The 25777-nt window shown below is 40.7% G+C and overlaps 3 protein-coding genes across 3 annotated transcripts; 2 read left to right on the plus strand and 1 right to left on the minus strand.

Moving 5' to 3' along the window:
• Positions 1-318: 318 nt before the first annotated feature.
• Positions 319-13536, plus strand: mapkapk5 (MAPK activated protein kinase 5). The gene is made up of 14 exons (XM_084468667.1): positions 319-1255; positions 3038-3111; positions 4745-4820; positions 5437-5534; positions 5703-5811; positions 5907-5996; positions 6350-6445; positions 6553-6633; positions 6876-7063; positions 7575-7695; positions 7918-8048; positions 8613-8725; positions 9595-9699; positions 9999-13536. Exons 1-14 carry the CDS (start codon positions 1223-1225, stop codon positions 10091-10093), a joined length of 1410 nt encoding a protein of 469 aa, XP_084324793.1. The 5' UTR covers positions 319-1222; the 3' UTR covers positions 10094-13536.
• Positions 13537-13830: 294 nt separating this feature from the next.
• On the minus strand, positions 13831-20263 carry ostf1 (osteoclast stimulating factor 1; the record flags this gene model as incomplete). The annotated part of the gene is made up of 10 exons (XM_084468553.1): positions 13831-14908; positions 15426-15524; positions 15630-15708; positions 16007-16056; positions 16284-16391; positions 16592-16645; positions 16743-16806; positions 17089-17139; positions 17513-17559; positions 20098-20263. 10 exons carry the CDS (start codon positions 20261-20263, stop codon positions 14850-14852), a joined length of 777 nt encoding a protein of 258 aa, XP_084324679.1. The 3' UTR covers positions 13831-14849.
• Positions 20264-20609: 346 nt separating this feature from the next.
• On the plus strand, positions 20610-24317 carry nmrk1 (nicotinamide riboside kinase 1). The gene is made up of 8 exons (XM_084468561.1): positions 20610-20764; positions 20863-20953; positions 21132-21180; positions 22195-22351; positions 22612-22683; positions 22861-22961; positions 23312-23394; positions 23569-24317. Exons 1-8 carry the CDS (start codon positions 20730-20732, stop codon positions 23593-23595), a joined length of 615 nt encoding a protein of 204 aa, XP_084324687.1. The 5' UTR covers positions 20610-20729; the 3' UTR covers positions 23596-24317.
• Positions 24318-25777: the final 1460 nt, after the last annotated feature.

The raw sequence follows: 25777 nt of genomic DNA on the forward strand, positions 1-25777 counted from the left end.
TATTATTATTAGTAGTAGTAGTAGTAGTAGTAGTAGTAGTAGTAGTAGTAGTAGTAGTAGTAGTAGGCTACTACAGTTGTGTATTGTTATTATGCATTTCCAAAGATTTACGCATTGATCCATCTTTGTTTAACTCTTATGAATGTGCCCAGTAGTTGTTTAAATTATTCAGTTTGGAGGTGAGCTCATAGGGTGAGATCATGGGTGAGATCAGCGAGGTACGTAGAGGTAAAATGCTGGATTGCCAATGTAGTTGAGTATTTTAGTCAGGCGTTCGGCGCGGCCAGCTCTGGCATAGTGTTGAGTCGGTGTGTGAACAGAAGCTCAAGCCATGAAAGAACTAGCAGGGTAGCCCAGCGCTAGAAGCATTTCTTTGGTCACCTTGACGTACATAAGGCTCCTCCTGCCGTGATATTAATACGCCTTTAGTGTACCCCTGGTCGTGGTAACGGCACATATTTTTGACTGCGATAAAGTGTTAATGTGCGTCGTTTTGCATGCTGCTAGCTAGATAACTTAGCCACCACTGTGAGTTAGCCCGTTCCACGTCTATGTATATAAGCCTTGAATAGGATGTAACTTTACCTGGATTCTTTTTACACTAAATATAGCGTATATAACAACTCAACCACGCTTAATCCTTACGTCTTTGGCTTCGATTGGGTCATTTGGTGCCCAATGATCCATCGTGACAATACACTAAACTATTTTCTAGCTCAACGCTAGTATTTAGCCGGTATCCCTACTAGTCCAAGAGTCGCAACGTTAGCAGAGCAGTGTGGCGGAGTCCTCATTGCACCGGCTATAAATATACGATTCTGATTCCTGCTCGGCGCCACACCAAAAGTGGTGGGTTAGGTGAATTTCGCTTGTACTAGGACTTTTCTTGCACTCTACATGGTCGCAGCAGTGAGTTCAAGACGATCGGAAGAGCGAGTCGGGACCCGAGGTTGTGAGCCGAGCTGGCCGGATAACTATACCGGCTGGTTGGCGTTTACATCGGCTTCAGCAAGTAAACGCAGCCGACTGTGGTCGCTTGCCGGTCGAATATTATCTGGAACTCATGGCCGTTTCCTATAACGAGTAATCGCATCCTTGTTGGGGAACATAACGGCAGGACTATTGAGAGAAACTTTTAGAGGTCAACGTCAAGCAGTTTGTTTTTATTGTGAACCCTATGAGATCGCCAGACAAGCCCGGCAGGGACCAGTGAAACGCAACCATGTCGGAAGATAATGCAGACAAATTCATCAAGGTAATAACCAAGCCATCTCTCTCGCTATACTGTCATGATTGCATTGTTTTATATATATATATATATATATATATATATATATATATATATATATATGTTATAAATGAAGAACAACCACTTTCTGCTGCCTTGATTATGACAAGAGATTGGGACAGTTGATTCGGAATTGGACTTCATCCTCTGGAGGATTCGTGTATTATAGATTATTGTTTATAGACTTTATATTTCTGGGATTCTCAGATGCTAAACTATAGGATGTGACGTATCGTCCTAACTTATCTGTTCTTTGCCAGGTAAAGGTAAGGTAAACTTGGCTATTTTGATAAAAACCCAATTGTGTCACATCAAATTACTTTTGATCTTTGGTTATTAGACATGAGTGTGACAATCCCAATTGATATACTTATGTTGGAATTACTATAACTAACATATATTTCCACATTTATTTATGTTAACAATTATATTTCATGTAGCAGTTTCAATACTAATATTCAATAAGGTGGATTCATATATCAATGTGAATTTTAATGTGCAGCCCTATCTAAAGTCCTGCCGTATTGACAATGGCCAAATTTGGTTTTGTAGTAGCATTAGTAAAACATTTATATGGTCAGTATTAGTATTAGTGCATCGTAATTCCTTTATATAATGTCTTGCCTTGAATATGGGCTGACTACATTTTCCAAAGTTGTATTAACAACAACCTTTAGCCCAATAGACCCAGTGGTGGTTAAAGGCAAATCAAATGTATTTTCAAATGTCCCAATAGTAGGCACTTTGCAAAAACTTGATAACCCCTCCTTGAATTCTCCATATGTGATGTCACTTGATTGTGTGGTGAATGTGGACCACAATTAGTTCTGCTACTTGTGGTAACAGTCTGATTTGATTTAATGTTTAAATTTGCATTGTAAAACAAATGTGTGAGTAATTCTGGGCGTAATTGGATCAGGTGACGGAAGTGGAACTATAAGTTGTGTGTAAATAATGTTGATATTTTTCAATGCCTTGACTCTGGGGGGTTCATTAAAACAAATTGATCCTGAAAACGTAGGATTTTTGATGGAATAATACGAAAAAAAGAATAGGTGGTCTGGTGAAAGGTATTAAGGGTCAGGGTTGGACTTTGATCCAACAGGATCTGGATTTGGCTAACCGACAAACATGCTCCCTGGCATAGATCTGCGCCTGGACTTTAACGTCAGACTCAGCAGTATAATGTGATCATGGGTGGCCGCTGCTGGACCTTTTGAACTCACAACTTAATCAGAATACTTGGGAAGGGATTGGGTGGCAATGGTGTGGTGGGGGGGGGGGCTGTCTGGCCTGTAAATTAGGCCAGACAGGATGTCATTGGGCACAAACCTCAGGCTACTTCCCCATCCACTACTGTGGATGGCTACCATGCAGTTGACACCGGAGTGGCTGAAACATTGGGCAGCGGGCAGTAACAGTATTATGTATTAGTTTCAGTGCAAAGGGGTTAGCGGTGTTGTATAAACTTGGAGGCCGTCCAGTATGACGTATGCTTTGTTTTGTGAGTTCTTGATAAAGACTAATCTTTGTTGAAGGGTAAAGAGAAAAACATTGTTTTTTTTCTTTTTTTGAAGGGTACAAAATAGGTCAAAATTGCTCAAAGCCAGTGCATCTATCTTTTAATAACTTTTTCTATTTCAAGTCTTTGTAGGAAAGACGTATACAGCATAGGAGATTTGTTGCGCCATATTTGTTTTGGTATTTATCTGTAATTTAATAACGTTAATTAAAATCTGTTCTCTCAAGGAAACATCCATTCTGGAGGAATACAACATCAATTGGACTCAAAAACTGGGAGCTGGCATCAGTGGACCCGTAAGGTGAGCCAGAGTGCCGACAACCTCCATAAGTCCATCCTGAACGTCTCCCTTCCCATGCTTCACATCTTCAGAATAAAGCTCAAAATGGAATTCCTTTATTTACTATCATCTGGATGCCTTGACTATTCATTCACATTTTATTGCAGCTTCTTCTGTTGAATCTATCTCAGTAATGACCACCCATTCCAGTATGTTTAGCTATGTCAACAGTTGTTTATCCAACACATATGCAGCTAAAATTTGGGAGTGGAAATGTTTTTAATGAGTAACTGCCATGTGCAGGGCTTAAGGAGACTTCAAGACTTTTGGTTCCTAGCAGCGAACAGTTAAGTGAAGTTATGGAGACCAGTTCTGGCGATTCATAACAGATGCGGGCAAAATTCTAATGTCTAATTAAAAGAGGCCGCACAACGGCTGCTTTACATACTGTATGTGCTTTGACATTTTGAAAACATGCAAAAAAAAAAGTACAGTCTGTCTTGAATGTACTTTCCTCAAAGAGGGCACTGATTGCGTCTCAACGCCTCACATCAAGAGTAACTGTGGTCCAACCTCAGCTCATTTCTTAGCATATGAGCACATATGACTATCTATTTACACTTCCCTCAACAGCTCAGTTTATCTAGTCCTAAACTCAGAGCACGTCCAACACCTGTATGTTTACATTCACACTGAAGTAAACAACGTTCCTGACACTTCCCCCCGTTCAACGGTTCACATCAGTATTCCTCTCTAAGCAGTACTCTTATCTCTTGAAGGCGGTTGTTAGTTTTTGTATTCTCCTCCTTGACATGGACAATAACTTCCAATGTACTGTCCCAATTTTGAGTAGTAAACGCTGTCAATTTGTCATAAATGTTGAATCGGTTCCCCATAGTACCTCACACTCCTCCTGTATGGTCTCCTTACTCTCATTCTCTACAGGACACTTGTCATTTCACTCACTGAAGGTCAAGTAGAAAGGACAGACAGCCAGTCCTCATGCCTCATGAGTTAGTTCTTGCACGTACCCCCCTTAACCACTGATTTAACATTTCTTGCTCCTTCATGTAAATGTTATTTTCTTTTTGTACCCACGCTTCCTCCTCCCTCTCTATTGTGTGCTTGCTGCGCTGTGATTCATTGTGTGTTTGGACTAAAAGGGAAAAGCTCTGACACACTTTTATGATTCACCCTTACTCACCTCTCACAATAATGACATGTTCATGACACGTCAATGCTCACCACACACACACACACACACACACACACACACACACACACACACACACACACACACACACACACACACACACACACACACCCCCTTGCTTAATGGGCGGAGTTACTCTGCAGTAGGCGAACTTTGGCCGTGACAGGATGTTCCTTGTAGTAGAGCTTTAATAGTGTAATCTGAGTTTAAGGGCCAGAGGGTTCACAGGCTCATGTGAATGTTGACAAAATGTCAGAACTTATCTGTATAAACAGATGTGTCAGCAAAAACATGTTAAACTGGTTTGGAGAAGTATTTTGACAGCAATGTTGTTGATTTTTGGAAAAGCAAGGGGGAAAAAAATACAGGGCTACATACTGCAAAACACGCCGAAGATGATGCTGTTGATTGAAGTGTGTCTTATTTTTCTCTCTTCAACAGAGTTTGCGTGATGAAATCCTCTCAGGAACGCCTTGCCCTCAAGATACTTATTGATCGCCCCAAGGCCCGGAATGAGGTTAATTCCACACTTCTTGTTTATCGACGTCTCCTCCCACCTATTCCCATACCCGTGTACCCATTTCCTTCTGTTTGTTGCCTCTTTGGGTCTCTTGTCTATCCATATTGATATGGCTGAGTCAGTCTCTCCCTTGTATACCTGTGTGTGGGCCTGTGTTTGTTCACCTGTCTTGCTCTGGGTAATAGCATGTCAACCATCTACATATTAGTCAGTCTGTGAGTCATGCAGTCAGAACAGACAGTGCAGACCTCCCTGGGACACTCTCTCACTACAAGTCCTTATTACACACATTATTCACTGTCTAGAAATGACAGACCCAGCAGAATTGGGTCTGTTCTATACTATTAAAGTTTGATATGTTCTTGGGAACCTTTTAACTGTTCTGTTACATAATATTGTTGTTAACATAATGTACAGAATGTACATTGGCAGCCATACACTTGGGACATTCACTGAATCAATACATTTTCACTTATGAACATTGCAACTCAAATCAGGGAAATAATTCAATGGCCAGAAAATCCTTAAACCATAGCTAAATATAAATGGTGGGATAAAGTGTAATCTATTTTGCTATTTTGCTCTATTTATTACTCTGCCATCTGCCATTCAGGTCCGTCTTCACATGATGTGTGCTAGTCACCCAAACGTGGTTCAAATCCTTGAGGTTTATGCCAACAGTGTCCAGTTCCCCCATGAATCAAGTCCAAGGTATCTGTGTGTGTGTGTTTGTATATGCGTGTCCAGAATAGACAAAGCAAATGATGAAATGTATCAAAAGACATCCAAAAACAAATTCAACACATTCTTAGATTTAGACTTAGATTATGTGTGTCTCTTATTTCAATTACTCTGTAACCTACCCATATTCCTTCATAGAGCAAGGCTACTGATCGTTATGGAGATGATGGAAGGGGGGGAGCTGTTTCACAGAATCAGCCAACACAGACACTTTACAGAGAAGATGGCCAGCCAGGTCACTAAGCAGGTACAGTATGTGCGTGCGTGCATTTGTTTGTGTATGTATGTGCGTGTGTGCGCGTGTTGCATCAGTGTATTACTCTGCCATGTCTCTGTGTTTAGATCGGCGAGGCGTTGGAACACTGTCACTTCCTGAATATTGCACACCGGGACCTGAAGCCAGAGAACCTGCTCTTCAAGGATAACTCTCTCGTGAGGACACTAGGCCACACACTGTGTTCCTGTATTAGACAAGCAAAGACTATAAAATACGATACTCAGACACAAACTAACACAGACACTTTGCTAGGGCATTACTAGCTTTCCTTTTGGACAGCATGATTGAGAATCTTCTCTGTGCCAAAGTGCCAGATTGGACCTCCTATAGGGCAGACCTCCACCTGGAACCCAGGGTTTCATCAAAGAGGCCAAGTTAGGCACAAGACACTCTGCTTCTCCCGTAGCCCTGAAGCCAACCTATGGCCGCTGGTCTGTGTCTGGCCGTGGTCAGACCCGTCCCGACCCGTGGTGGTCACCCTCTGGTCCTTTTCTCTCCGACACCACAGGACGCGCCGGTGAAGTTGTGTGATTTTGGCTTTGCCAAGATTGACCAGGGCGACCTGATGACTCCTCAGTTCACTCCGTACTACGTAGCACCTCAGGTAATCACACACGCAAACGCACCCTAACCCAACGCCCGCTCTGCAGTAACCGCGGTGACCACTGCCGTCATGGCTCCTAACACGCATGGTTGGATGTTTGTCCCCAGGTACTTGAGGCTCAAAGAAGACACCAGAAAGAGAAGTCTGGAATCATACCTACCTCACCCACTCCCTATACCTACAATAAGGTGACGCCTCCTTCCTTCTCAACTCCTTTCAAAACAAAGTGTCCCAACGATTTGAATATGTTTAAAGGGTCTCTGCTCCACGACCACGTGTGATGTAACAATGGCCTGTAGAAGCTCATCAACGTCCCCCCTGGTGGCCCTTTCTCATAACCAAACTTTATTTCCAATTTCTTCATTCAACCTGTCACTCTGTCACTGTGCTGATGCCTTATCCTCCCCGCCTCCTCCCCTGGTCTCCATAGAGTTGTGACTTGTGGTCCCTGGGAGTGATCATCTACGTGATGCTCTGCGGCTACCCTCCCTTCTACTCCAAGCACCACAGCCGCACCATCCCCAAGGACATGAGGAAAAAGATCATGACGGCCAGCTTTGACTTCCCCGAGGACGAGTGGAGCCAGATCTCAGAGATGGCCAAGGATATTGTTCGCAAGTGAGTGTCCCTCTCGGTAGCTCTCTCTAACTCCCTCGCTCACTCTCTCTGATGCCTCTCCTTTTTGTTTACTAGTGGTGCCATCGGAGAATGCTTTGGCTTTTGCCACCTGGAAGAACGTATACTATTCACGTCATGGTGAATTGTCGTATATTGTTGTGCGTTTTCCCCTCTCTCTGCCTGTAAAGAGATGACTTACTCTGTGCACTGGATAGCTAAGTGTTCTGGTAAATGTCTATCTGTTATCTGGAAGGCAGATTAGCATCATTATCCTTTTTTTTCGACAAGACGGTAGGATACACTGTTTGCGATGACATTCTTTCGGCCTGCGACTCGTCGGTCAGTTGGGGGAGCTGTTGCTTGGGTAAAAAGACCAACCCAGCGAGAGGCGTTTGGTTTTGTTTGTTGGTTTCAGCATATTTTGGTTTATACTAATGTTTCACCCAAGGACTCCCACATGCATAATCTCCTCTCCCCTTGCCCCCATTCCCTTGGTGCTGCCGCTCCCCAGGCTGCTGAAGGTGAAGCCAGAGGAGCGGCTCACCATCGAGGGAGTCCTGGCTCACCCCTGGCTCAACTGCACCGAGGCCCTGGACAACGTGCTGCCCTCTGCCCAGATGATGATGGACAAGGTGGCTGAACGCCTCAAATAGAATGCTTTCTTGTGGATGTGTGTAATGTCTCGCTCAAACCAAGAAGTATGTGAGGGAGATGGATTTCAAAATTACAGAAACTCTTAGCACTTTTGTTTTGGACTGAAACCAATTTGAGGATTTCTCACAAAATGGGCCCAGAATGGCTGCACTCCAGATCCCCCACTAAGCAGTTTGTCTGTTTGGCGCGACCCCATGCAGGCGGTAGTAGCAGGTATCCAGCAGGCGCACGCAGAGCAGTTGGCCAACATGAGGATCCAGGATCTCAACGTCAGCCTGAAGCCTCTGAACTCCGTGAACAACCCAATCCTCAGGAAACGAAAGCTGCTCGGGTAGGACAATCTGTTATGGACCGTCCAGGCTAGGCCATTTATTTCACAAGCATTTTAGCTTATATCAGTTGGAATTCTCTTGACATCGCAACAGCAATCGGTAAATCAAATGCTCAGACAAAGAAAAGAAAGAAATATGGTATCTCCAACTGACTGTAGGCAGGGCTGTAATTAGCCCTTCCATTCAATTCATTCAGCCAAAAAGAAATTATTGGATGGCCTACCTGTCTTTCTACATACCTACCCGGCTACCTGCGTGCACTCTGCCCGTGCTCCCATTGAGCATGACCACAGTCGTCCACAAGTCAAGGCAAACCTATCGCTAAAGCTAGCAGGCTAGTCGCGTGTTTTGCGGTGGTGTCATTAGAAAGAGGCCTAAAAGGGAGTGATGGTATTTTTTCTGATAAAGTCTGATACTTAAAAAAAAATTGAAAATTAAGTTTCTCATAATTGCCTTCCCTAGCTTTAAGGATAATTAGATATTGTGGACTATCATTTGATTGATCTTTAGATATCTCCATGGACTGTGTATCATGTGTTCGTCTGCCCTTGTACATGTTCAAGCCCCAAGCCCACTGACGGTATCTTCATCCATGACCCTGAGAATGGAGAAGACTCAAACGTAGCACTTGAAAAACTAAGAGACGTCATCGCTCAGTGTATACTACCGCAGGCTGGTAAGAACACACACACACACACACACACACACACACACACACACACACACACACACACACACACACACACACACACACACACACACACACACACACACACACACACACACACACACACACACACACACACACACACACACACACACACACACACACACACACACACACACCCCAGCCCAGCATACAGTTGGAATGGTTAATGTCTGATGTAGACACAGAAGCATACACATGGGTAACTTATGTGGACTTTTTAGAGCGGGTATGACGTACTACAGCAATCAGGTTGTCAATTACTTTAGAATGTCATTCAAAAATAACACAATGACTCACTCGCTCGGTCACTGAAGGGCATGCGTTGCCTAAGGCATGCAATGGGGAAAAACCTTTGCAGTCAAAGCACACTTTTCTCGAGGGCACTTGACTCAGCCAGGGGTAAAGAAGATTTATTTATTTATTTATCAATAAGACAAATTTTGTGATTTTAATTTGAATAACCACATCAACTGAGGGGATGCATGGTTTAAAAGCGATAAAACCTACCAGCCATCCACAAAAGATAATGGACAGTGTGTGTTTGTCAGTAACCAACCCAAGCATCAGTGCATTTCTTGTGAAGGGAACATTCAGGCTATTCTAATGCAGCGGTTCCCTGTCTTTTCTTTTGCAAACCCATGTGCACATCAGGTGAAGTTGACTTACCCTGCTAACACAGTTGACCTCCCAAAACGCTGTTTTACACCCTTGCATAAAATCTATTCACGTCCCATGATCCAACCCAAACTGCTTAACATCCAACCGGTAAATGTACATAACAAAAGGAGTGTTGCTGTGATCTTATATTTGTGTGCTGACTGTGATGTGATGTGCAGGTGAGAATGAAGATGAGAAGCTGAATCAGGTCATGTACGATGCGTGGAGGTTCAACAGAGACTGTAAACTACTGAGAGATAGTCTACAGGGGCTCAGCTGGGACGGTAGGTAGTGCGGCTCTACACGTTTGCCCGTGGATCTTGATTCATTGGTGGCCATCTTGGTTCCAGCTTGGTTCTTAACACATTCCGCATTCAGTAACAATAATGCATTCAGTAACAATAATGGCCGCTAGGTGATGTCTAAGAAAGAAGCATGTGAGCATTTTCTTTGAGCTGGATACTTTTATAGCAGCATCTGTTATGATATCCCTTGTTAATGAAAGCAACTGTCAGGTGATTACTCAAAGAGATTAGTGTTTAATACCCTTTTGAATCACACAATGTCATGTTGTTTGTTTCAGGACGGGCCTTTTCGGACAAAGTAGACCGCTTGAAGTTGGCTGAGATAGTAAAACAGGCAATCGAAGAAAAGACAAACCTTGAAGAAGCTCATTAGGAAACAGTCTTTATATCGCCCTTTTTTATATGGTTTATTATAGGCCTTTTTAAACCAAGTGTCATTTTTTAATGTATATTGACGAGCTACTGTGTCTTTTTTTTTTCTCTCTCCATGAATTCATACAATATTCACATATTGTACAGCTGCAGATATATTTCAAGGTGGAAACATTGGTACTATAAATCTTTTTAACGAACAACGGCAAAGAACATGGAGAAAACAAATCTATATTTTTGTTTTTCAAAAAAAAAAAGAAAACCTTTAAAGAATTCAAATTATTGAGAAGTTATTTTCGGGGAGGGAATTTTTACTACTTGTCCAATGTACCCTGTCATTTTATTTAGTTATATTTTATTTCTTTTAACAATTCTATGAATATTTATTTATTTGATGATATAATTCCATTGTTTTATCTTTTTCTTAGGCCGGAAGAAGAAGGCTCTAGACTACAAAATGACTTTGTACGTTCACTCTTCCATACTCTGACTCCTGGATTGCTTTTGAATTGTTAGAATTATTATTTTATTCATATTTTCTCTCTAAACTCCGAACTTTATTACCAAGTTCCAGAACCGTGAACAAATATTTTGAAGGGAAATTAAAAGGTGGACTGTAAATATAAAATGATTCCAACGCAGCCATAGTGAAATGATTCCCCTCTTATCAACATCCGTTTTCGTAGCAAAACAGCAAAAACATAACAAAATCTTAATCTTAAACTCAAACTGTGTAAAGTGGCTGTTTCTACCTTATAGCTTAGTAAAATCTTGACATGATTCTAAAGTTCTAGACATCTGATGTCTAAAGTTATTTTTCCATTTTTCCACTGCTTCGCTCTCCTAGTGTTGAAAGCAGGAGCAAAAAACAAAGAAACAAAACAAAAGTGATCCAAGAGGAAGAGTTGCATGCCAAATAAGTTCTAAATATTTTTTTATTTTATTTACTTGATTTAGCTTTTCAAGTAGATCATCTTGACAATTTCAATTTGTTTTCAAGTGTGATTTGTGTAAATAAGTTGAGATATTTAAGTGTCTGTTCTGGAAGGTTTTGTGTTCATTGTATTTATAATCTCAGTCAGATGGCTGCTGTTAAGATCACCTGGGATGCTTTACTTTAGTTTAACGTGATATTTACTGAAATTCAGCAGTTGTCCTGTTTTCATCTCGGCAAAACCAAAAGGAACTACCTGCTCTACTGTACTTGTCATGGTCCACTTCAAACTAATGAACTGATAGCTTATTTATATATACAGTTAAAAAAACATTCTGCCAGTCAAGAGCCAAGAATTGATCACAAACTATATGCACAACAATACATAGCTGTAAAAAGATTATTCTGTCTTTCCCCAGCCGGAGACGGCATTCAGTGTCATTATGTCAATGCAGTTTACTCTTGTCAGCTTCACGGTGTTGTTGAAATCACTTAGCAATAGCATCTGCCTGAGCTGCTAAATGTGCAATAGTTACATGTATTGTTCATAGTGCATGCATGTACACGTTGGATGGCTATGAAGTATGTTGTCAGTATTAATGACAGAGCCGGACCTTCCCTGGTTAATGTCCTTAACTTCATTAGTGGGTTTAACTCGCAACCCCAGAGTTGTAGCAGACTCACCATATCACTACACGTTTCTTTCGCCCCTTCTGATTGGCTGCCCTTTAGCAGAGAGGTCGAAAGAGGACATTGTTGTTATCAGTCTGGATCCATGTGGAATGGGTGGTACAGATGACGCTAAAATGGTTTAGAAAATGTGTACTTTAGCCGTACTTTGTATTTGAATCCTTTGTGTATTTAGAGATCCACCTCAGTTGATTGAGAAACCCCTGTTCATCTTGTTATCCTTCTAAGCCAGAAGGAAACTGCTGTAAGATTTACATCTCCATCTTACATAACCCCCGGGCACTGAGGCCTTCATTGACATGTCTCGTCCTAATGGGGTTTAAAACAAGCAAACGTCAAACTCAAAAGTTTATATGCGTTCGCCTTGTGTCAGTCATTGTTTCATTCCATCTCCTGTAGAACATGGCTGATGCGACTCAGAATTTTTATCATTCAGGGCATCGTATGGGCTGGTTTGTTTCGAATGGATTCTTAAAGGCTCAGAAAGCTGTTAGTTTTCATTCTTTCTGATTTACTAATTTGTTCATAATTTCTTGTACGGCATGGCCTTGGTAAATGGTGATGTTTCTCAGGCCAGTAAAGCCACTGAACGACCACACCGTGCCTTGTTAATCATGGGATAGGTTTAATCCTGGCGAGGTACTGTCCCAAAAAACTACTTGACAAAAGTGATCCCTTCCAATCATTTTGTGCAGTGATTGAGAGAACTCACAACAGAGATAGGTGTGTATTACGGAATACAGGGAAGTACACCTGGAGGAAATGTGCTTTATTCCTCCTTACTGTTAAACCTAATTTTGACTTTTTGTTTTTGGTGAGTCCCATCTGTGTCTTTCCGTGTGTGTGTTTGTGTGTGTGTGTGGTCCCTAATGACTAAGAAAGCCTCACACATTTTGTCATTTCTATATGTAGCTTACTTCCGTGTGGGGGGCAATCAAAGTGAATCAAAACTGCTTCCTGAAATCACACAATGTTGAAGGGATATCCCCCCATAACCGAAGAGGAAAGCAGAGGGTGTGTTGTATTTATTGATACACAAAGGTGTGAGCTGGCTGGCATTCAGTGTAGCTGCTTTGCCTATAGCACCATATCCATCTGCATGGTTAACTGATCAGCTGCTAACTTATTCGGCCACTAGATTGTTGTGGCTAGGTCCGATCTGTGTTCAGGTCCTTGGCTGGCTAGGCCTATAACGTGGCTTCCTATCTGAACAATGACCTGGTTTCAAAAAACACAAAGTAGCTCTTTGTCTTGTATTCTGTCCGCTATGGGTAGAAAGCGACTTGATCCGTTTCTGCCAGGGATGGACATGAGTTTAGTAGGCCCATCCTCAATAGTGACCTCTTGATACATGTCTTTTATTATAGCAGACCTCGGTTCATATATATCAGGCCCTCTTGCATCATCTTCCTTTTCCCGGCCCTGCACTTGTACAAAAAGGCTTGAGAGAAAATAATTAATATTTTGAATCTTGTTGAATCTTGCTGTAGGAAGCTGTTTAAGAAAGGCAGTTGATTTCAAAGTAATTAAGGCAAATTCAAAATAGGTGTCTATACATTGGTTAGGTTAATATGCTGTAGCGAGAAACCACTTTGAAGTATCGTCTTTTTCTTTCATGATTCAGATATGTTCTTGTTTGCCAGTTATGTAGCATGTTTTGTATCTGAACCAATCAAGAACACACTGTACTTCCGTCCGCATCTTTCTCTTGCCCTTTCTGCCTTCTTAGAAATGTCATCATGCTGAATTTGTAATAAAGGACAAGTTTGGATTTTCTAAATGATCATATTGTGTTTTTAAAGTAGAACACAATAAGCAGTCCAAATAAAGTATGGTTACTGCATTGCTGACTAATTAAATGAAGAAAGATTTTTGTGAAAGCCCTCATTCATATTGCTTGTTCATTTATGACCCACGGCCACAGTCAATTTGAGAAATAGCTAACTTTATCACCAGTAATCTGAGGGAGGCCATTCGGCATGCACCATGGGTTGTACCCATTGGCTACGGTGCTTTTAGAAACAATGCAGTGAAACACTACATGTTACTGAATTTGAATGTCTTGAATTATTACACTAGCCATGACTATATATTGCTTCATATATATTAATACATGCTGTTTAAAGAGGACGTTTATTGCATTTTAAACATAGAAAAATGCAGAAATGGATAACAAATTAACATTCATTTCAAGAAACGGACAACTGTCAAGAAATTTCTCTCGCCATGCTTTTAAAAGGCACTTCTTTAGCGATCACTCTGGAAACGTGAACCATAATTCAATCAAGTCAAAAATGACTAAAGATGTAGTCCATGTTTAGCACAGTAAGCTCTGACATTTAGGAATTGTGGAATGGAGTAACTGAAAGATAAATGGTACATCTAACTGCAAGTCTAAACACAAGCAGTGCATAATGTAGTTTGATGATAACCAATACTGGGTTAGAAGAATAAGAAAGATACACATGCATTGTAAAGAGACAGAAAACAAAACGATATCCAATTGTGTCCCGTAGAACATATATGCAGGACGATCAGCAATATATTACTTTCATCAAAACCTTTCCCAATCACTGCCACAAAGAGTTGACAGTTGCAAAATATTTTATTCTGCATAAAAAAAATCCCAAAGTTAAATATAAATCAAGATTATGTTAGTTAGGCTACAGTGCTTTATTCATAAGATAATGTCACTTGAATTTGAACAAAGGAAATGTTTTGAATTGCGTTTTGGATCATTATTATTTTTTTAAACCTTAACGTAAACTGGTCCAGATAAGGCACTTATTCGATAAGTTATCTGCATAATTGGAATGTATCTTCAAGTTAAGAGTCTTCTACATTGATTATGCTTGCTTTGTCCCCTCCCTTGGGCCACTGTGTGCAGAGCTAAAGCTCCAAGAATCCTAGACTCCTAGTTCTATATGGAAAAACACCCTAAACCAAAGGGTCAAACAGTGAATTAAACACCCAGAGAGAAGGCCAGAGAACATGGAGGCAAGAGGTACAAACATAGAATAGAAGGAAAATATTCACAACTGGTACAGGGATGGGGAATCAGGGGGGGGGGGGGTGGTCCGTCAGGGAAAAGACAAAACGGCAAGCTCGTCATTTGACCCGGAGGAAGATCACCTCAGTCCGAGTCTTCGTCGTCCAGGTACTCCTCTGCGTTGCTGTGCGAGCGTGTGATGTCTGAAAACGCCAACCACAAAATGGAGTTAAGGAATGCACTACAGATCTGGTTCATATAAATTGCTTGCAGCGGTTAATACAGTCTGTATCTTCAAATATTATATAATATATTTTATTACAGTTTTACATTTGGTTTTAATCCTTATTAAGGGATGCAAAGTGGAAATCTTTTGTAAATAAATGCCTGTCTCTCGCCCAAAGGCGGCAACAGAATGGGGATTGAGCCTATGGCCCACTGATGAAATCTGTTAATATTCTGGGAAACTTATAAGGCACCAATGGTGTCCCGACAGAGAATGAAACAGAAATCTGCAAGATATTCACTTTAACAGAGCTTCAATGAGTTAATATATAATATATAATGAATAAAATATTATAAAAATTATGAATGATTCCTCTATGGAATGGCTTAATGTGACTTTCTTTCAGACCAATCTTGAATTTTTAAATAGAATTTGGAATTTTTTTCTGATTTTCTTCATAACAAGGCTGCCCCCTGCTGGCCAAATATACATACTGCCGCCTTGTTTCCTCTTGATGAATGAGGCACACTGAGCGTTGGTGGCCATCTCCAGCGCCAGCTTGTTCTCGTTGTTCTTGACGTCTGTCCTTGAATCTGGAACACACAATCACAGAGTCACTAACCCTGGGCAGTGCCTAGAGCTGCATTTCCAGAGAACGAAATAGGACAAACATCAAGGTGAAGAAAAAAAAAACTCACCCTTGTTTAGCAGCATTTCTACGATGTCAGAGTATCCTTTCCAGGCTGCAGCATGCAGGGGAGTGTCACCCAGTTTGTTCTACAACACACACCAATATATCAGACGACATACTCATGGATTCAGGTTAGGTCTTACTTGTAACAGTATTACACGTGATATAAAACAGCATACGGCAGAGTAAATACATAGCGGTCTTTATCGTCTGCAAGTAAAAACCCACTAACAGCATTTTAATTTAAGGAGCTTCTCATATCTCTCACACACACACACACACACACACACACACACACACACACACACACACACACACACACACACACACACACACACACACACACACACACACACACACACACACACACACACACACACAGACCTGCTGGTTGAGCTCTATGTTTGGGTGTCCCAGCAACAGCTCCACCACATCTGGAAAATAGAAACCGTCCTCTAATCACATGCTTACAATTATACATCCAATAATGGACCGGAAACGCCTTGTAGCTAGCTACCCAGCTTTGATTACAGTGGGTTGAGTTTAAAGACCCAAACAAACACCCTGTTGACATCTTAGCCACAAAGTCTGGTTCCGATATACAAACAAGTTCGGAGACAGGATGTATTCTGAGAGAACTAGGGCTACCTCCATGTCCTACCTCTATGTCCACCGTGACAACCCCAGTAGAGGGCCGTGTTCCCAGCCTTGTCCAGTCCATTGATGCCCACCTTGTTCTCCAGACACTCTCGCAGCCAGCTCAGATTGCCTACACACACACACACACACACACACACACACACACACACACACACACACACACACACACACACACACACACACACACACACACACACACACACACACACACACACACACACACACACACAGGTGGCTCAAATCAGAACAAAACAGGACAATAAGATAAAAGGACATTAGGTAGGAGCAGACTCTCTTTTCTGTTCTTGCCTCTCTTGGCTGCTTCGTGCATCGGGTTGTCGATAGATTCAGCTTGCTCGGCAACTGTAGATGAGGTCAAATAGAACGTGTAAATGATGAAAGAAAACAAATGGCCACACATTATTTCAAAATACATTTTCATGTCAAGTTCGCTACTCACCGTAGTTACTGGGGATGAGTCCTGTTCGTCCCCTGCATGTCCCCTTCCACCAATGACTGTCACTCTGAGGATGACACACACACGTCAGGTTCCATTGGCCAGTTCATGGTTTGCAGCAGGTGGTTCAATAGAGAAGTTGTCAAGCTAGTGCTATTTTATAATCATAAAACATTCACATCAAGTTTTGTAGTCAATTAAGTAGTAAATTAATTGGATATGCCCTAAACTGGTCCAAATATGAAATTGTAATGACATTTGAAACATATATATACTCTTGTATGCAGTCAATGCAGATATCTAAAGAGATACGGACACATGGGCAGGCAGTTGTAGTGTTTTAACTTACAGTGTCAGAGATGTACAATATATCTCCTTCTTCAAAGTACAGCTCATCAGGCTGCCAAAAGGAAAGAGAAAACAAAAAATGTTGGCCACGGAATGTATCCGTGGACCGTTATTTGTGATGTTTTTGCAGAAGTGAAGACCCATTCACCAGTTTTACCAGTTATTTAATTTGGCACAATTATTTTAATTGATTTTGGTTCTAGTTATCAAGTTATCATAGTTATCAATAAATGCATTCCGTTTTCCATATATGGTTGACTGAATAAACTCTGTTAATTTTCATCCACTACAATTATGTATATAACCACAGAGTAAGGACAATGTATAACTTCTCAATAAGGTCACACAGAACTGTGTTGGGGAAGGAAATGAAACAGAAATAGATGAACACAACCAAAATACATTATTACAACAATTTTACTCACAGTTCTGGGGTCAAAGGTGAACATAGCTCTGAACACCTTTACTTGGCCTACAGGAAAACAGATGTTGATTAGTTACTTATGACACTACACATCGCATGTGGTGAATGCCAATGCCAACAGTGATGTACAAAATAACCCGGGTTCAAACCCCAATATCCACAGTCCAGTAAACCATGTTCACCAAGTCGCCTTTGATAAAAACATCTGGTAAATAAATGACGAGTCAACGGAACTTGTGTTGTTTGTTATTTTGTAAGGGTGTATTCCCGTACATATATCCAGCATATCTTAACAAACACAGCTGAAAACATTTGTGGCTAATTAACAATCCCTTGGGCTTGGGAGTTGTCTTACAAAAATCCAGTGGCGTGCCAGCACGTGCATTAAATAAAACCCCAACTCTAATGTGAATCTGATCAATATAGAGCACCATCTAATCAATGTGTTGCACATTGGTCTGGAATTCCACAAGAGCCGCAAAAATCCCGCGACACACACACACACACACACACACACACACACACACACACACACACACACACACACACACACACACACACACACACACACACACACACACACACACACACACACACACACACCTAGTTGTTTTAGGACTGTGGTGGTTGCCCTTGGGGTTTCTAATGACATGCTGTGGAGGAGGCAGTGGAGCTCTGTCTGGAATGCCACACGAGTGGCTGGTTGTGGTTGTAGCATGCTGAACGTCCCCCAGCACACATTGAAGACATGGAGAAAAAAATAACTTGGTTGCATTTTTTGTAACAAGACTGAAAGCTAAAAGTTAATTGCTGCTATAAGCACATAAAATATGATAATAAATAAAAGCCAGATTAGAGATGTGTGCTCTGCAACAAGATCCAAGTGCAATTGTGCTTTCACACACCCTTTGAACACAGTGTGACAGCTTTCAAGGGAGCTGGTTTGTGCAGAACAAGATTTTCCATCAACAGAAAATGTCAGCAGAAATAGTTTACATTGCAGGTGTAATCTGTGTCACTTAATACAGCAATCACAATTTAAACATACAGAAACACATATTGTCAGTCATGCTGTCGTTTAAATATGTTGGGAAGTCCTAGTTACGGCCTACATGGTGTGTTTGGTTGGTCGGTTTAAGTGTAACTGCCATTATAAACAATTGCACTCTATAAATAAGACTTCTCTAGAGTGGGAGAGTAGGTAGCCAGGCAGTATCCTGGCCCAGCCCAGGAGTGTTTATTCATTCTAGCCCACATGTTGGGACACACCACGGCTGCAGAGTCCCATAGAACCAACACACTGCAGTAGTGTTGGTGGAATCAGGGGGTCTGTCTAGGGGGCGGGACAAGCCCAGCTCCGTTCCACATTGCCGGGGGAAGTCTGCGCTACACGTCCTGTCATGTCCCGCTGAATACACAGCGGCCTGTGCTGACTAGCCCAGGTTTAGAAGTGTCGCTCCATTCTGGTACTGAAGCTTTGCTCTGCCCGTAGATCTAAATGGCTCCCTTGTGCGTCTGTGTAGGCTATTTTGTTTGTTTTTGTTGGTTTTGTTGTTAAGTGTTGGTTCTAATCCCCTTGCATGCTGTAACCGCAGTTATTGCGCTGCAAGGGCCTTCTATCACACATCCCTCTTGACATGTACAAAAGACCAAAGAATAAAATACAACCAGCTGAAATTACAAGATCATTAAAAGGGCTATTATTAAATCCACCCAATGAATCCAATGAAGAACAGTAGGCTACACTCTGTAGCGTTACCTACAACACACACACTGCAACGAGGTGGGTAAAGATGACAACAAACAGTAACATTAATCGCAGCTTAGCTCAGAGCTGAATCCTAAGAGTTGTAAACGTTAACATGCTACAGAGTCTGCGAACGATTTGCGTATGAAGTAACTGGCACGTACATCGATGCTGCAACAGACAACATGATTAAATCTCATAGCAGCAACCTAGTTTGAAGAGTTAAACAAAGTTACCCACATCAGATGTGTAAGCTACTCATGTAGGCCAATACACATGTTATCATCAGGGTTCATGCCGTCCCATTTATATGATCTGCTAAGATAACCCATTAATAGACCTAATACTTCCCCCGTTCATTCCCCTCATGTAAGAGATATGCAAAGCCTGTTTCCCAACGCGCAGAGGAGGAACCTCGTGTGTCGTGCAGAGTAGGATAACTGAAGCGTTGGTTAAGCTTCAGGAAGTAGTGATGATGCTTCATCATCACTTTGTGATGCTATATTCCACCCAGCTCGGCAACATAGAGGATTCTCGCGAAATGCATGATGTCTAAATCGGGAAGTCCCATGGGTCGACATTGTAAATCGGTACTTATTAAATGCACCCATGCCATTTCATTGCATGTGCGAATGATGCTGGGCTGGCAAATAGACGCGTTAATGAGATCTGACAACAGAACACAATTTGTCACTCATGTCAGAAAAAGTGTCCAGCCTCGACGCCCCCACCTCCACCCATCAGCTTTTATGGCTGCCAAGGTGTGTTGCTCTCGGAAGGGACAGGGATACGTTCTAGCAAAAGCACCACAAAGTAACGTCTTAATCGAGTATTCTCACCTGGTTTGGCCGGTTTGGGCGGCGGCTTCGACATTTTATAGATGACAAATTCCCGATATACGTGAGTCGATCGAATTGAGTCGATCTCGATCAACGAAGGCACTTTCTCACTCAATGAGGAAGTTGACACAAATCTCGCGTTTACGGAAAGGTGTCGTGTACGCATGCGCCAACTAGTGTGTTGTGGTACACTTTCAAAGTGGTTTCCCCTACATCCATACCTTCTGGTCAGTTATTATAATACATCCATGCTTTACGAATTTGGGTGGTTTACTGGTTTACTATAGATTGAGATAATTAAGGCATGTTAAACACTTTATGCGTGTAGTCAGTGGTGTGTGTACTGTGTAGGCTACTCAAGTATCCAGGCGATTATATGCAAATTGCTCATCCCTCTCCACCTATGACCTCAGCGACGGCGAGGCCAATCACTGAGCGACCTCCGATCACATGTCTTCATGTGTGTTTCTAAATATACCCCCCTTCTTGAAACTTGGAAAAACGCTATTTCTCTTGCCGTTAAGAAGAACCGAAAGCTACTCGGCGTTATGTCATAGAATAATGCTGGGTGGTAACTGTGAGACTGCGCTGCAACATCTTTCCTATTTTATTTCCAGCTGCTGTCAACTGAAATGAATACACTTACTTTAGTTGTTGGAATAGGCGGGTAAGGGAGCTTTATCGACCCTTTTTCATGATTCGTTCGCTGTAATTATGCATGTGTCTTCTAATGGTAATAAGACGTTTATGATGTGTTTAATTTAGGGTGACTAATGGTGGGAAGTCTACGTTGGCTTCCAATCTACAGCAGAAGCTGCCACACAGTTGCATCGTTGCACAGGACACATTTTTTAAAGTAGGCCCTCAACATCGTTTGCCACTAGAAATGCAAAAAGTGTCTCACACACACACACACACACACACACACACACACACACACACACACACACACACACACACACACACACACACACACACACATTTTCCAGATGTTTTGTGAATGTTTTTAAGTAATCGTGGACTCTCTTTTTCAGGATGACTCCGTGGTACCTGTTGACAGTAATGGATTCAAACAATATGACCGTAAGGGACATGCGTAGGCCTACCTCATTTTGCATCAGTGTGTGAACACAATGTTCTATATGAAACAACAATATTATGAAATTATTATTATTATTATTATTATTGAACAACTACATTTGTAACATTTGCTTGAATTAATCTCAGTCAAATTCTTAAAGTGGATTTTCATAACCAATGGGATAACATGCCCCCCTCCTTCTCAGAACGTTCAGCCCAAAACGCATGGCTTAAGATCTTATATTATTTGAATTCAAGCCGAAACTTGGGCCTCTCTTACTCTTTAAGTAATTGGTAATGAGTTCTGTGTAAAATAATCAGAAATTCATTCGCATTAATTGCCCCTTTGGCCAGTAAGTGAACTGCAGCGGGCTCGAGATTGTGCATTGACACAATGACCATCATCAACTAATAAAAGTTATAATCGTAAATAAACGTCAAAAGAATGGACATTTCTGCCATTATCTTCACTTAGATGTTCTTCCCTTCTTCCTTTTTTTCCCAGCAAAACCGGCCCGGTTCAAATATAATATAAATCGTCCCAGAAGCTGTTCTAAGCAACAGAGAAAACCAGGGAAGGTGTCATGTCCTCTGTTTCAGCTTGAATTAGAAAGCTTTTGGATAAAAAAAGAGAAAGTGTTTGGGCTAAGATTCTAGGAAGGAGGGGTGCGTGTTATCTCCATCATGGTTATGACAACTTTTTTTGTTTTGAATTGCGCCACACACCGTGGCCGTATACTGTAATTGTCCTAGAAGCTTAACCCTTTTTTCAGACTAAATGGCATAGATTATGTTGACTATCATAAAGGGCACATTACCACGTTTAAAACAAAAACAAATTGGGATTCACTACCCCTTTAAGTTAAATTACAAGCTGTTCATTCATGCATGTACAAATCCTACTCGTAGTCCCTTTTAACTCTAATTGTTGAATAGAAAGATTTATAATAGCGATGTCTTTCACATAAATGTACATTTAGAGATTTTCAAACCCTAATGATGAAGTTTTTCCTGCAGTGCTGGATGCTCTGCACATGGACAAGATGATGGAGGAGATCTACTCGTGGCGGCGAGACCCACAGTCCTACCACCACTCAACATGTGCGACAGCAGAAGTTTGCCACACCGAGGTGTTTGTGCTGATCGTAGAGGGCTTCCTCATATTCAACCACAGGTAAACAAACTGAGACGCCATAGATGGATTTGGTTCTTTGGATATTTATGTAAAACATAAGAGATCAATTCATTTGACGGGATACTCTTTCACCCCCTATATATTGAAATTAGCTTTATGTTATATATTATTATATTAATTCTATATATGTTCTGTTTCTTATGTTTTACGTGATGAACCTGAGAGACGGAGAAGGTAAAAATGATAATAAAGAAGAACTGCATTGGGATTTTTTCAAAACTGGTTGTATTGATTCACAGGCCTTTGAATGAATTAATGAACAAAAGATACTTCTTGGAAATCCCTTATGATGAATGTCAGAAGAGGAGATGGTAAGAAAATCATATTTAATATTTTTTATAATGTTATTCATATTTGTTATAACTATACATTTCAGCGTTGTAATATACGTTTTATGTTTAAAGGTAGAACATAAAATTGGTTTGTTAACCCAAAATTTCTATTCAACATTTTATTTCTAAAAGTTATCTCATTTGGCTTTCCGGCAGCTCAAGGGTGTACACGCCCCCAGATCTACCAGGGTATTTTGACGGACACGTGTGGCCGATGTACCTGAAGAATCGTCAGGAGATGCAGCTGCAAGGGATTGGTAATTAAAGTTACAGTTAGTATCTAAAGAAACCACAATTGTTGTTTCCTCTACTCTTCACATTGTGAAGAGTAGAGAAAACACTTGTCACTTGTTTGTCCAGGACTCGGATTTTAATGAAAAACTTGGTTATACAAATGTAACCTGACAAGAATGTATGCACTGACAGTATTATAAGGATAAGGTGTCCACAAAGTGACATTTCCGGTATTGTTTAAACACTGGATTTCTTATATTATTGTGGCTTTAGGAAAACCAACCTTTTTTTTATTAAACATATAAATATATATAAATAGTATAAATAGTGAATGTTATGACAAAATGGTCACGTAATCTCTCTTTTCTACCAGTCTTTCTGGATGGATTGAAGTCAGAAGCTGAGCTTCTAGGATATGTTTATGATGATATAACAATGGAAATCGAAAACCTCAGGGTAAGTATTGTGAATGTATTTGTTTCTATACCCCATGGCATTTTAGTGACATTATTTTTCCTTCATATTTAAAGCCATAATTTTCAATTGAAAAGTCAATTGTTCCACTTGTATACTTATGGCTTGACCTATTGCATCCCGACATTGACCTTTATTTCTGTGTTCTATTCACAGTTAAAGACAAATTCTGTGAATTTGTAGGGATGAAAGCAGATCTCATAAAAGTTTGTCAACTCTGCCTGCTGGAAATGTAAAGGACCAAATGTGTTTTTTTGGAAAACTCAAGTTTTCCATTTTAACTGTTATTTTGGTATTGAGGTTCACCTTTATACTTGGTGCTTTGTTCATAGAGCGTTTGATCATGTTATTAAGCCAATAGGAACACCCGATATGCTACTTACACAGTGCTGTATGTTAACGTCTGTTATGTATTGACAAATTCTGTGTAATGTTTATCTACAGGTATTTTTTATTTCATACTAATAAAATAAATATTGTGGTACTTGTTACAACATTGCTACATACAGTACCAATGTTTTTATATTGTATGCTATTTGTCTTGATCATTAATTAAAATGTGAAATCTATAAAAATCCTAAATAAATATTAGGATTTACATGCTTCAAGGGATGACCGAGTCTGATTGTACTCTGGGGCTGGGTGAGGCTGCACACCTGTTGCACATTGAGTAATCAGTGTGCACAGGTTAAAGGTGACATATTAGGTGTGAGTGTGATGAGCCGTTACAAGCCATTTTGAAAATCACAAGTGCTTGCGTCTGCCTAGATGTATGATGGATAGATAAGCAACATTTGCCACAGTCCACTGGGTAGGCTTGTAGATTGATCTATCCAGCACACATCTAGGTTGGCATGCCCACTTGTGATGTCAGAAGAGGCAGGTTTTCAAAATGGCTTGTAACTGCTAATCACACACACCTGGTGGTATAATATGTCACCTTTAAACCAGCCTAGATGGCAACATGTAACACCAGGCCATGTATAAACAAATAAAAACTAACTAACAAATAAACTGGGTTTAACATCAACAACCTGTGGCCTTTGTCTGGAGGAGTCCAATACAAGTCACCTTGGTGGAGTGTGGCAGCCACCTAGGTGGTGTGTAGCAATTGGCTTTGCTACAATAAGTTTATTTTTTCAGAAAATAACATTCAGCATCAGCATTCATGTACTTTTGTCTGGTTTCAACAATGGGGAGAAGCAGTTCATTTTTGTTCTTGTTCTTCCCCTTGTAAAGCCTTATTTGAAGGTGAGGTATCAATTCTCTGTCTGACACAATGTAGGCCATACATTTTTTAAAGACATATTAGTTTACTATGTCACTGTTCCTTTACCGTCAACAGCTCTTGATGGTCATATATATATTCATATATATTTTTAATAACTGGGCAACACTACAATTGGTGACAAATATGATCTCATTTTCTCCCTGGTTGTGACACTTCAAGGAGTCCGACTTCAGCTATGACTTATTATTCTGTTATGTTAGTGTAGTGACTGTGATTATGTCATTTTCTCCTTTTGGCCACCCGTTGGAACACAAATGCTATTCTTTTGAGCAAAACAACTGAGTGTGTCTATAAGGCCCATTTAGGGTTGCAGGAGTTAGTCTCAATCATGAGATGCTGATGGGAACGTCATCTTGTGGATCTACAACACAAAGACGGGACTGTGGTTGAACGGAAAGCACGGTCCCCAGAAATACATCACATCAACATCATCATTCCTCATTATTTAATTTATATCATATTGTCCGTTTTTTATAGGGAGGTGCTGTTTCTTATTTTATCGTTAGATAAAAATCGTATTTTTTTGGCAGTTAATCAGCTGTTTTGGACATTGCATATTTATTAAACAAAAAAGCTATTAAAGTGGTTACCTTGCATGTTTAAATTAAATGCATTGTCTGCTGGTTAATTTAGTTTTAAATTAAGTACTCAATGTTCATTATTCCAGTATTAGTACTGTATCACTTTGAATATTAAATTAAAAATTAACACCTTGTGACCTTGCCACCTTTCAAGAACAAAAACCCTAGAATGTTTTAAGATTGAAAACCATAAAAGGTTGAAAACATGCCATGCTGTCTTTGGTATGATGTGAGCAACACAGCAACAACTTATTCAAATGATAATGTGTTTTCCAAAATTTACAGTAGGTCGTATGTGAATGAGCAAGCATTGACAATATTCAATAGTATTGCCTGCACCGAGGCACCAGGGGGCCCCAGAATCAAATTCTGCTCAGGGGCCCAAAATTACTTGAGCCGGTGTCATACTAAACGTGATCGGCTGCCAAAAACTGACTTGGCCACAGCTTTTTTTTTTTTCCAGATATGATCACATGAATAATCAAAAGTGTTG

The sequence above is a fragment of the Micromesistius poutassou genome (assembly GCF_964030765.1).
Source record: "Micromesistius poutassou genome assembly, chromosome: 5".
Classification (NCBI taxonomy): domain Eukaryota; kingdom Metazoa; phylum Chordata; class Actinopteri; order Gadiformes; family Gadidae; genus Micromesistius; species Micromesistius poutassou.

What these genes read in the sequence shown, in the direction of transcription:
- mapkapk5 (XM_084468667.1), top strand. Translation starts at nt 1,223, where the DNA reads ATGTCGGAAGATAATGCAGACAAATTCATCAAG. An exon ending in ATGCAGACAAATTCATCAAG is followed by an intron (nt 1,256 to 3,037) that starts GTAATAACCAAG and finishes TGTTCTCTCAAG; the next exon opens with GAAACATCCATTCTGGAGGA. An exon ending in CCAGCCAGGTCACTAAGCAG is followed by an intron (nt 5,812 to 5,906) that starts GTACAGTATGTG and finishes CTCTGTGTTTAG; the next exon opens with ATCGGCGAGGCGTTGGAACA.
- nmrk1 (XM_084468561.1), top strand. Translation starts at nt 20,730, where the DNA reads ATGAATACACTTACTTTAGTTGTTGGAATAGGCGG. An exon ending in TTCCTCATATTCAACCACAG is followed by an intron (nt 22,352 to 22,611) that starts GTAAACAAACTG and finishes ATTGATTCACAG; the next exon opens with GCCTTTGAATGAATTAATGA. An exon ending in GATGCAGCTGCAAGGGATTG is followed by an intron (nt 22,962 to 23,311) that starts GTAATTAAAGTT and finishes CTTTTCTACCAG; the next exon opens with TCTTTCTGGATGGATTGAAG.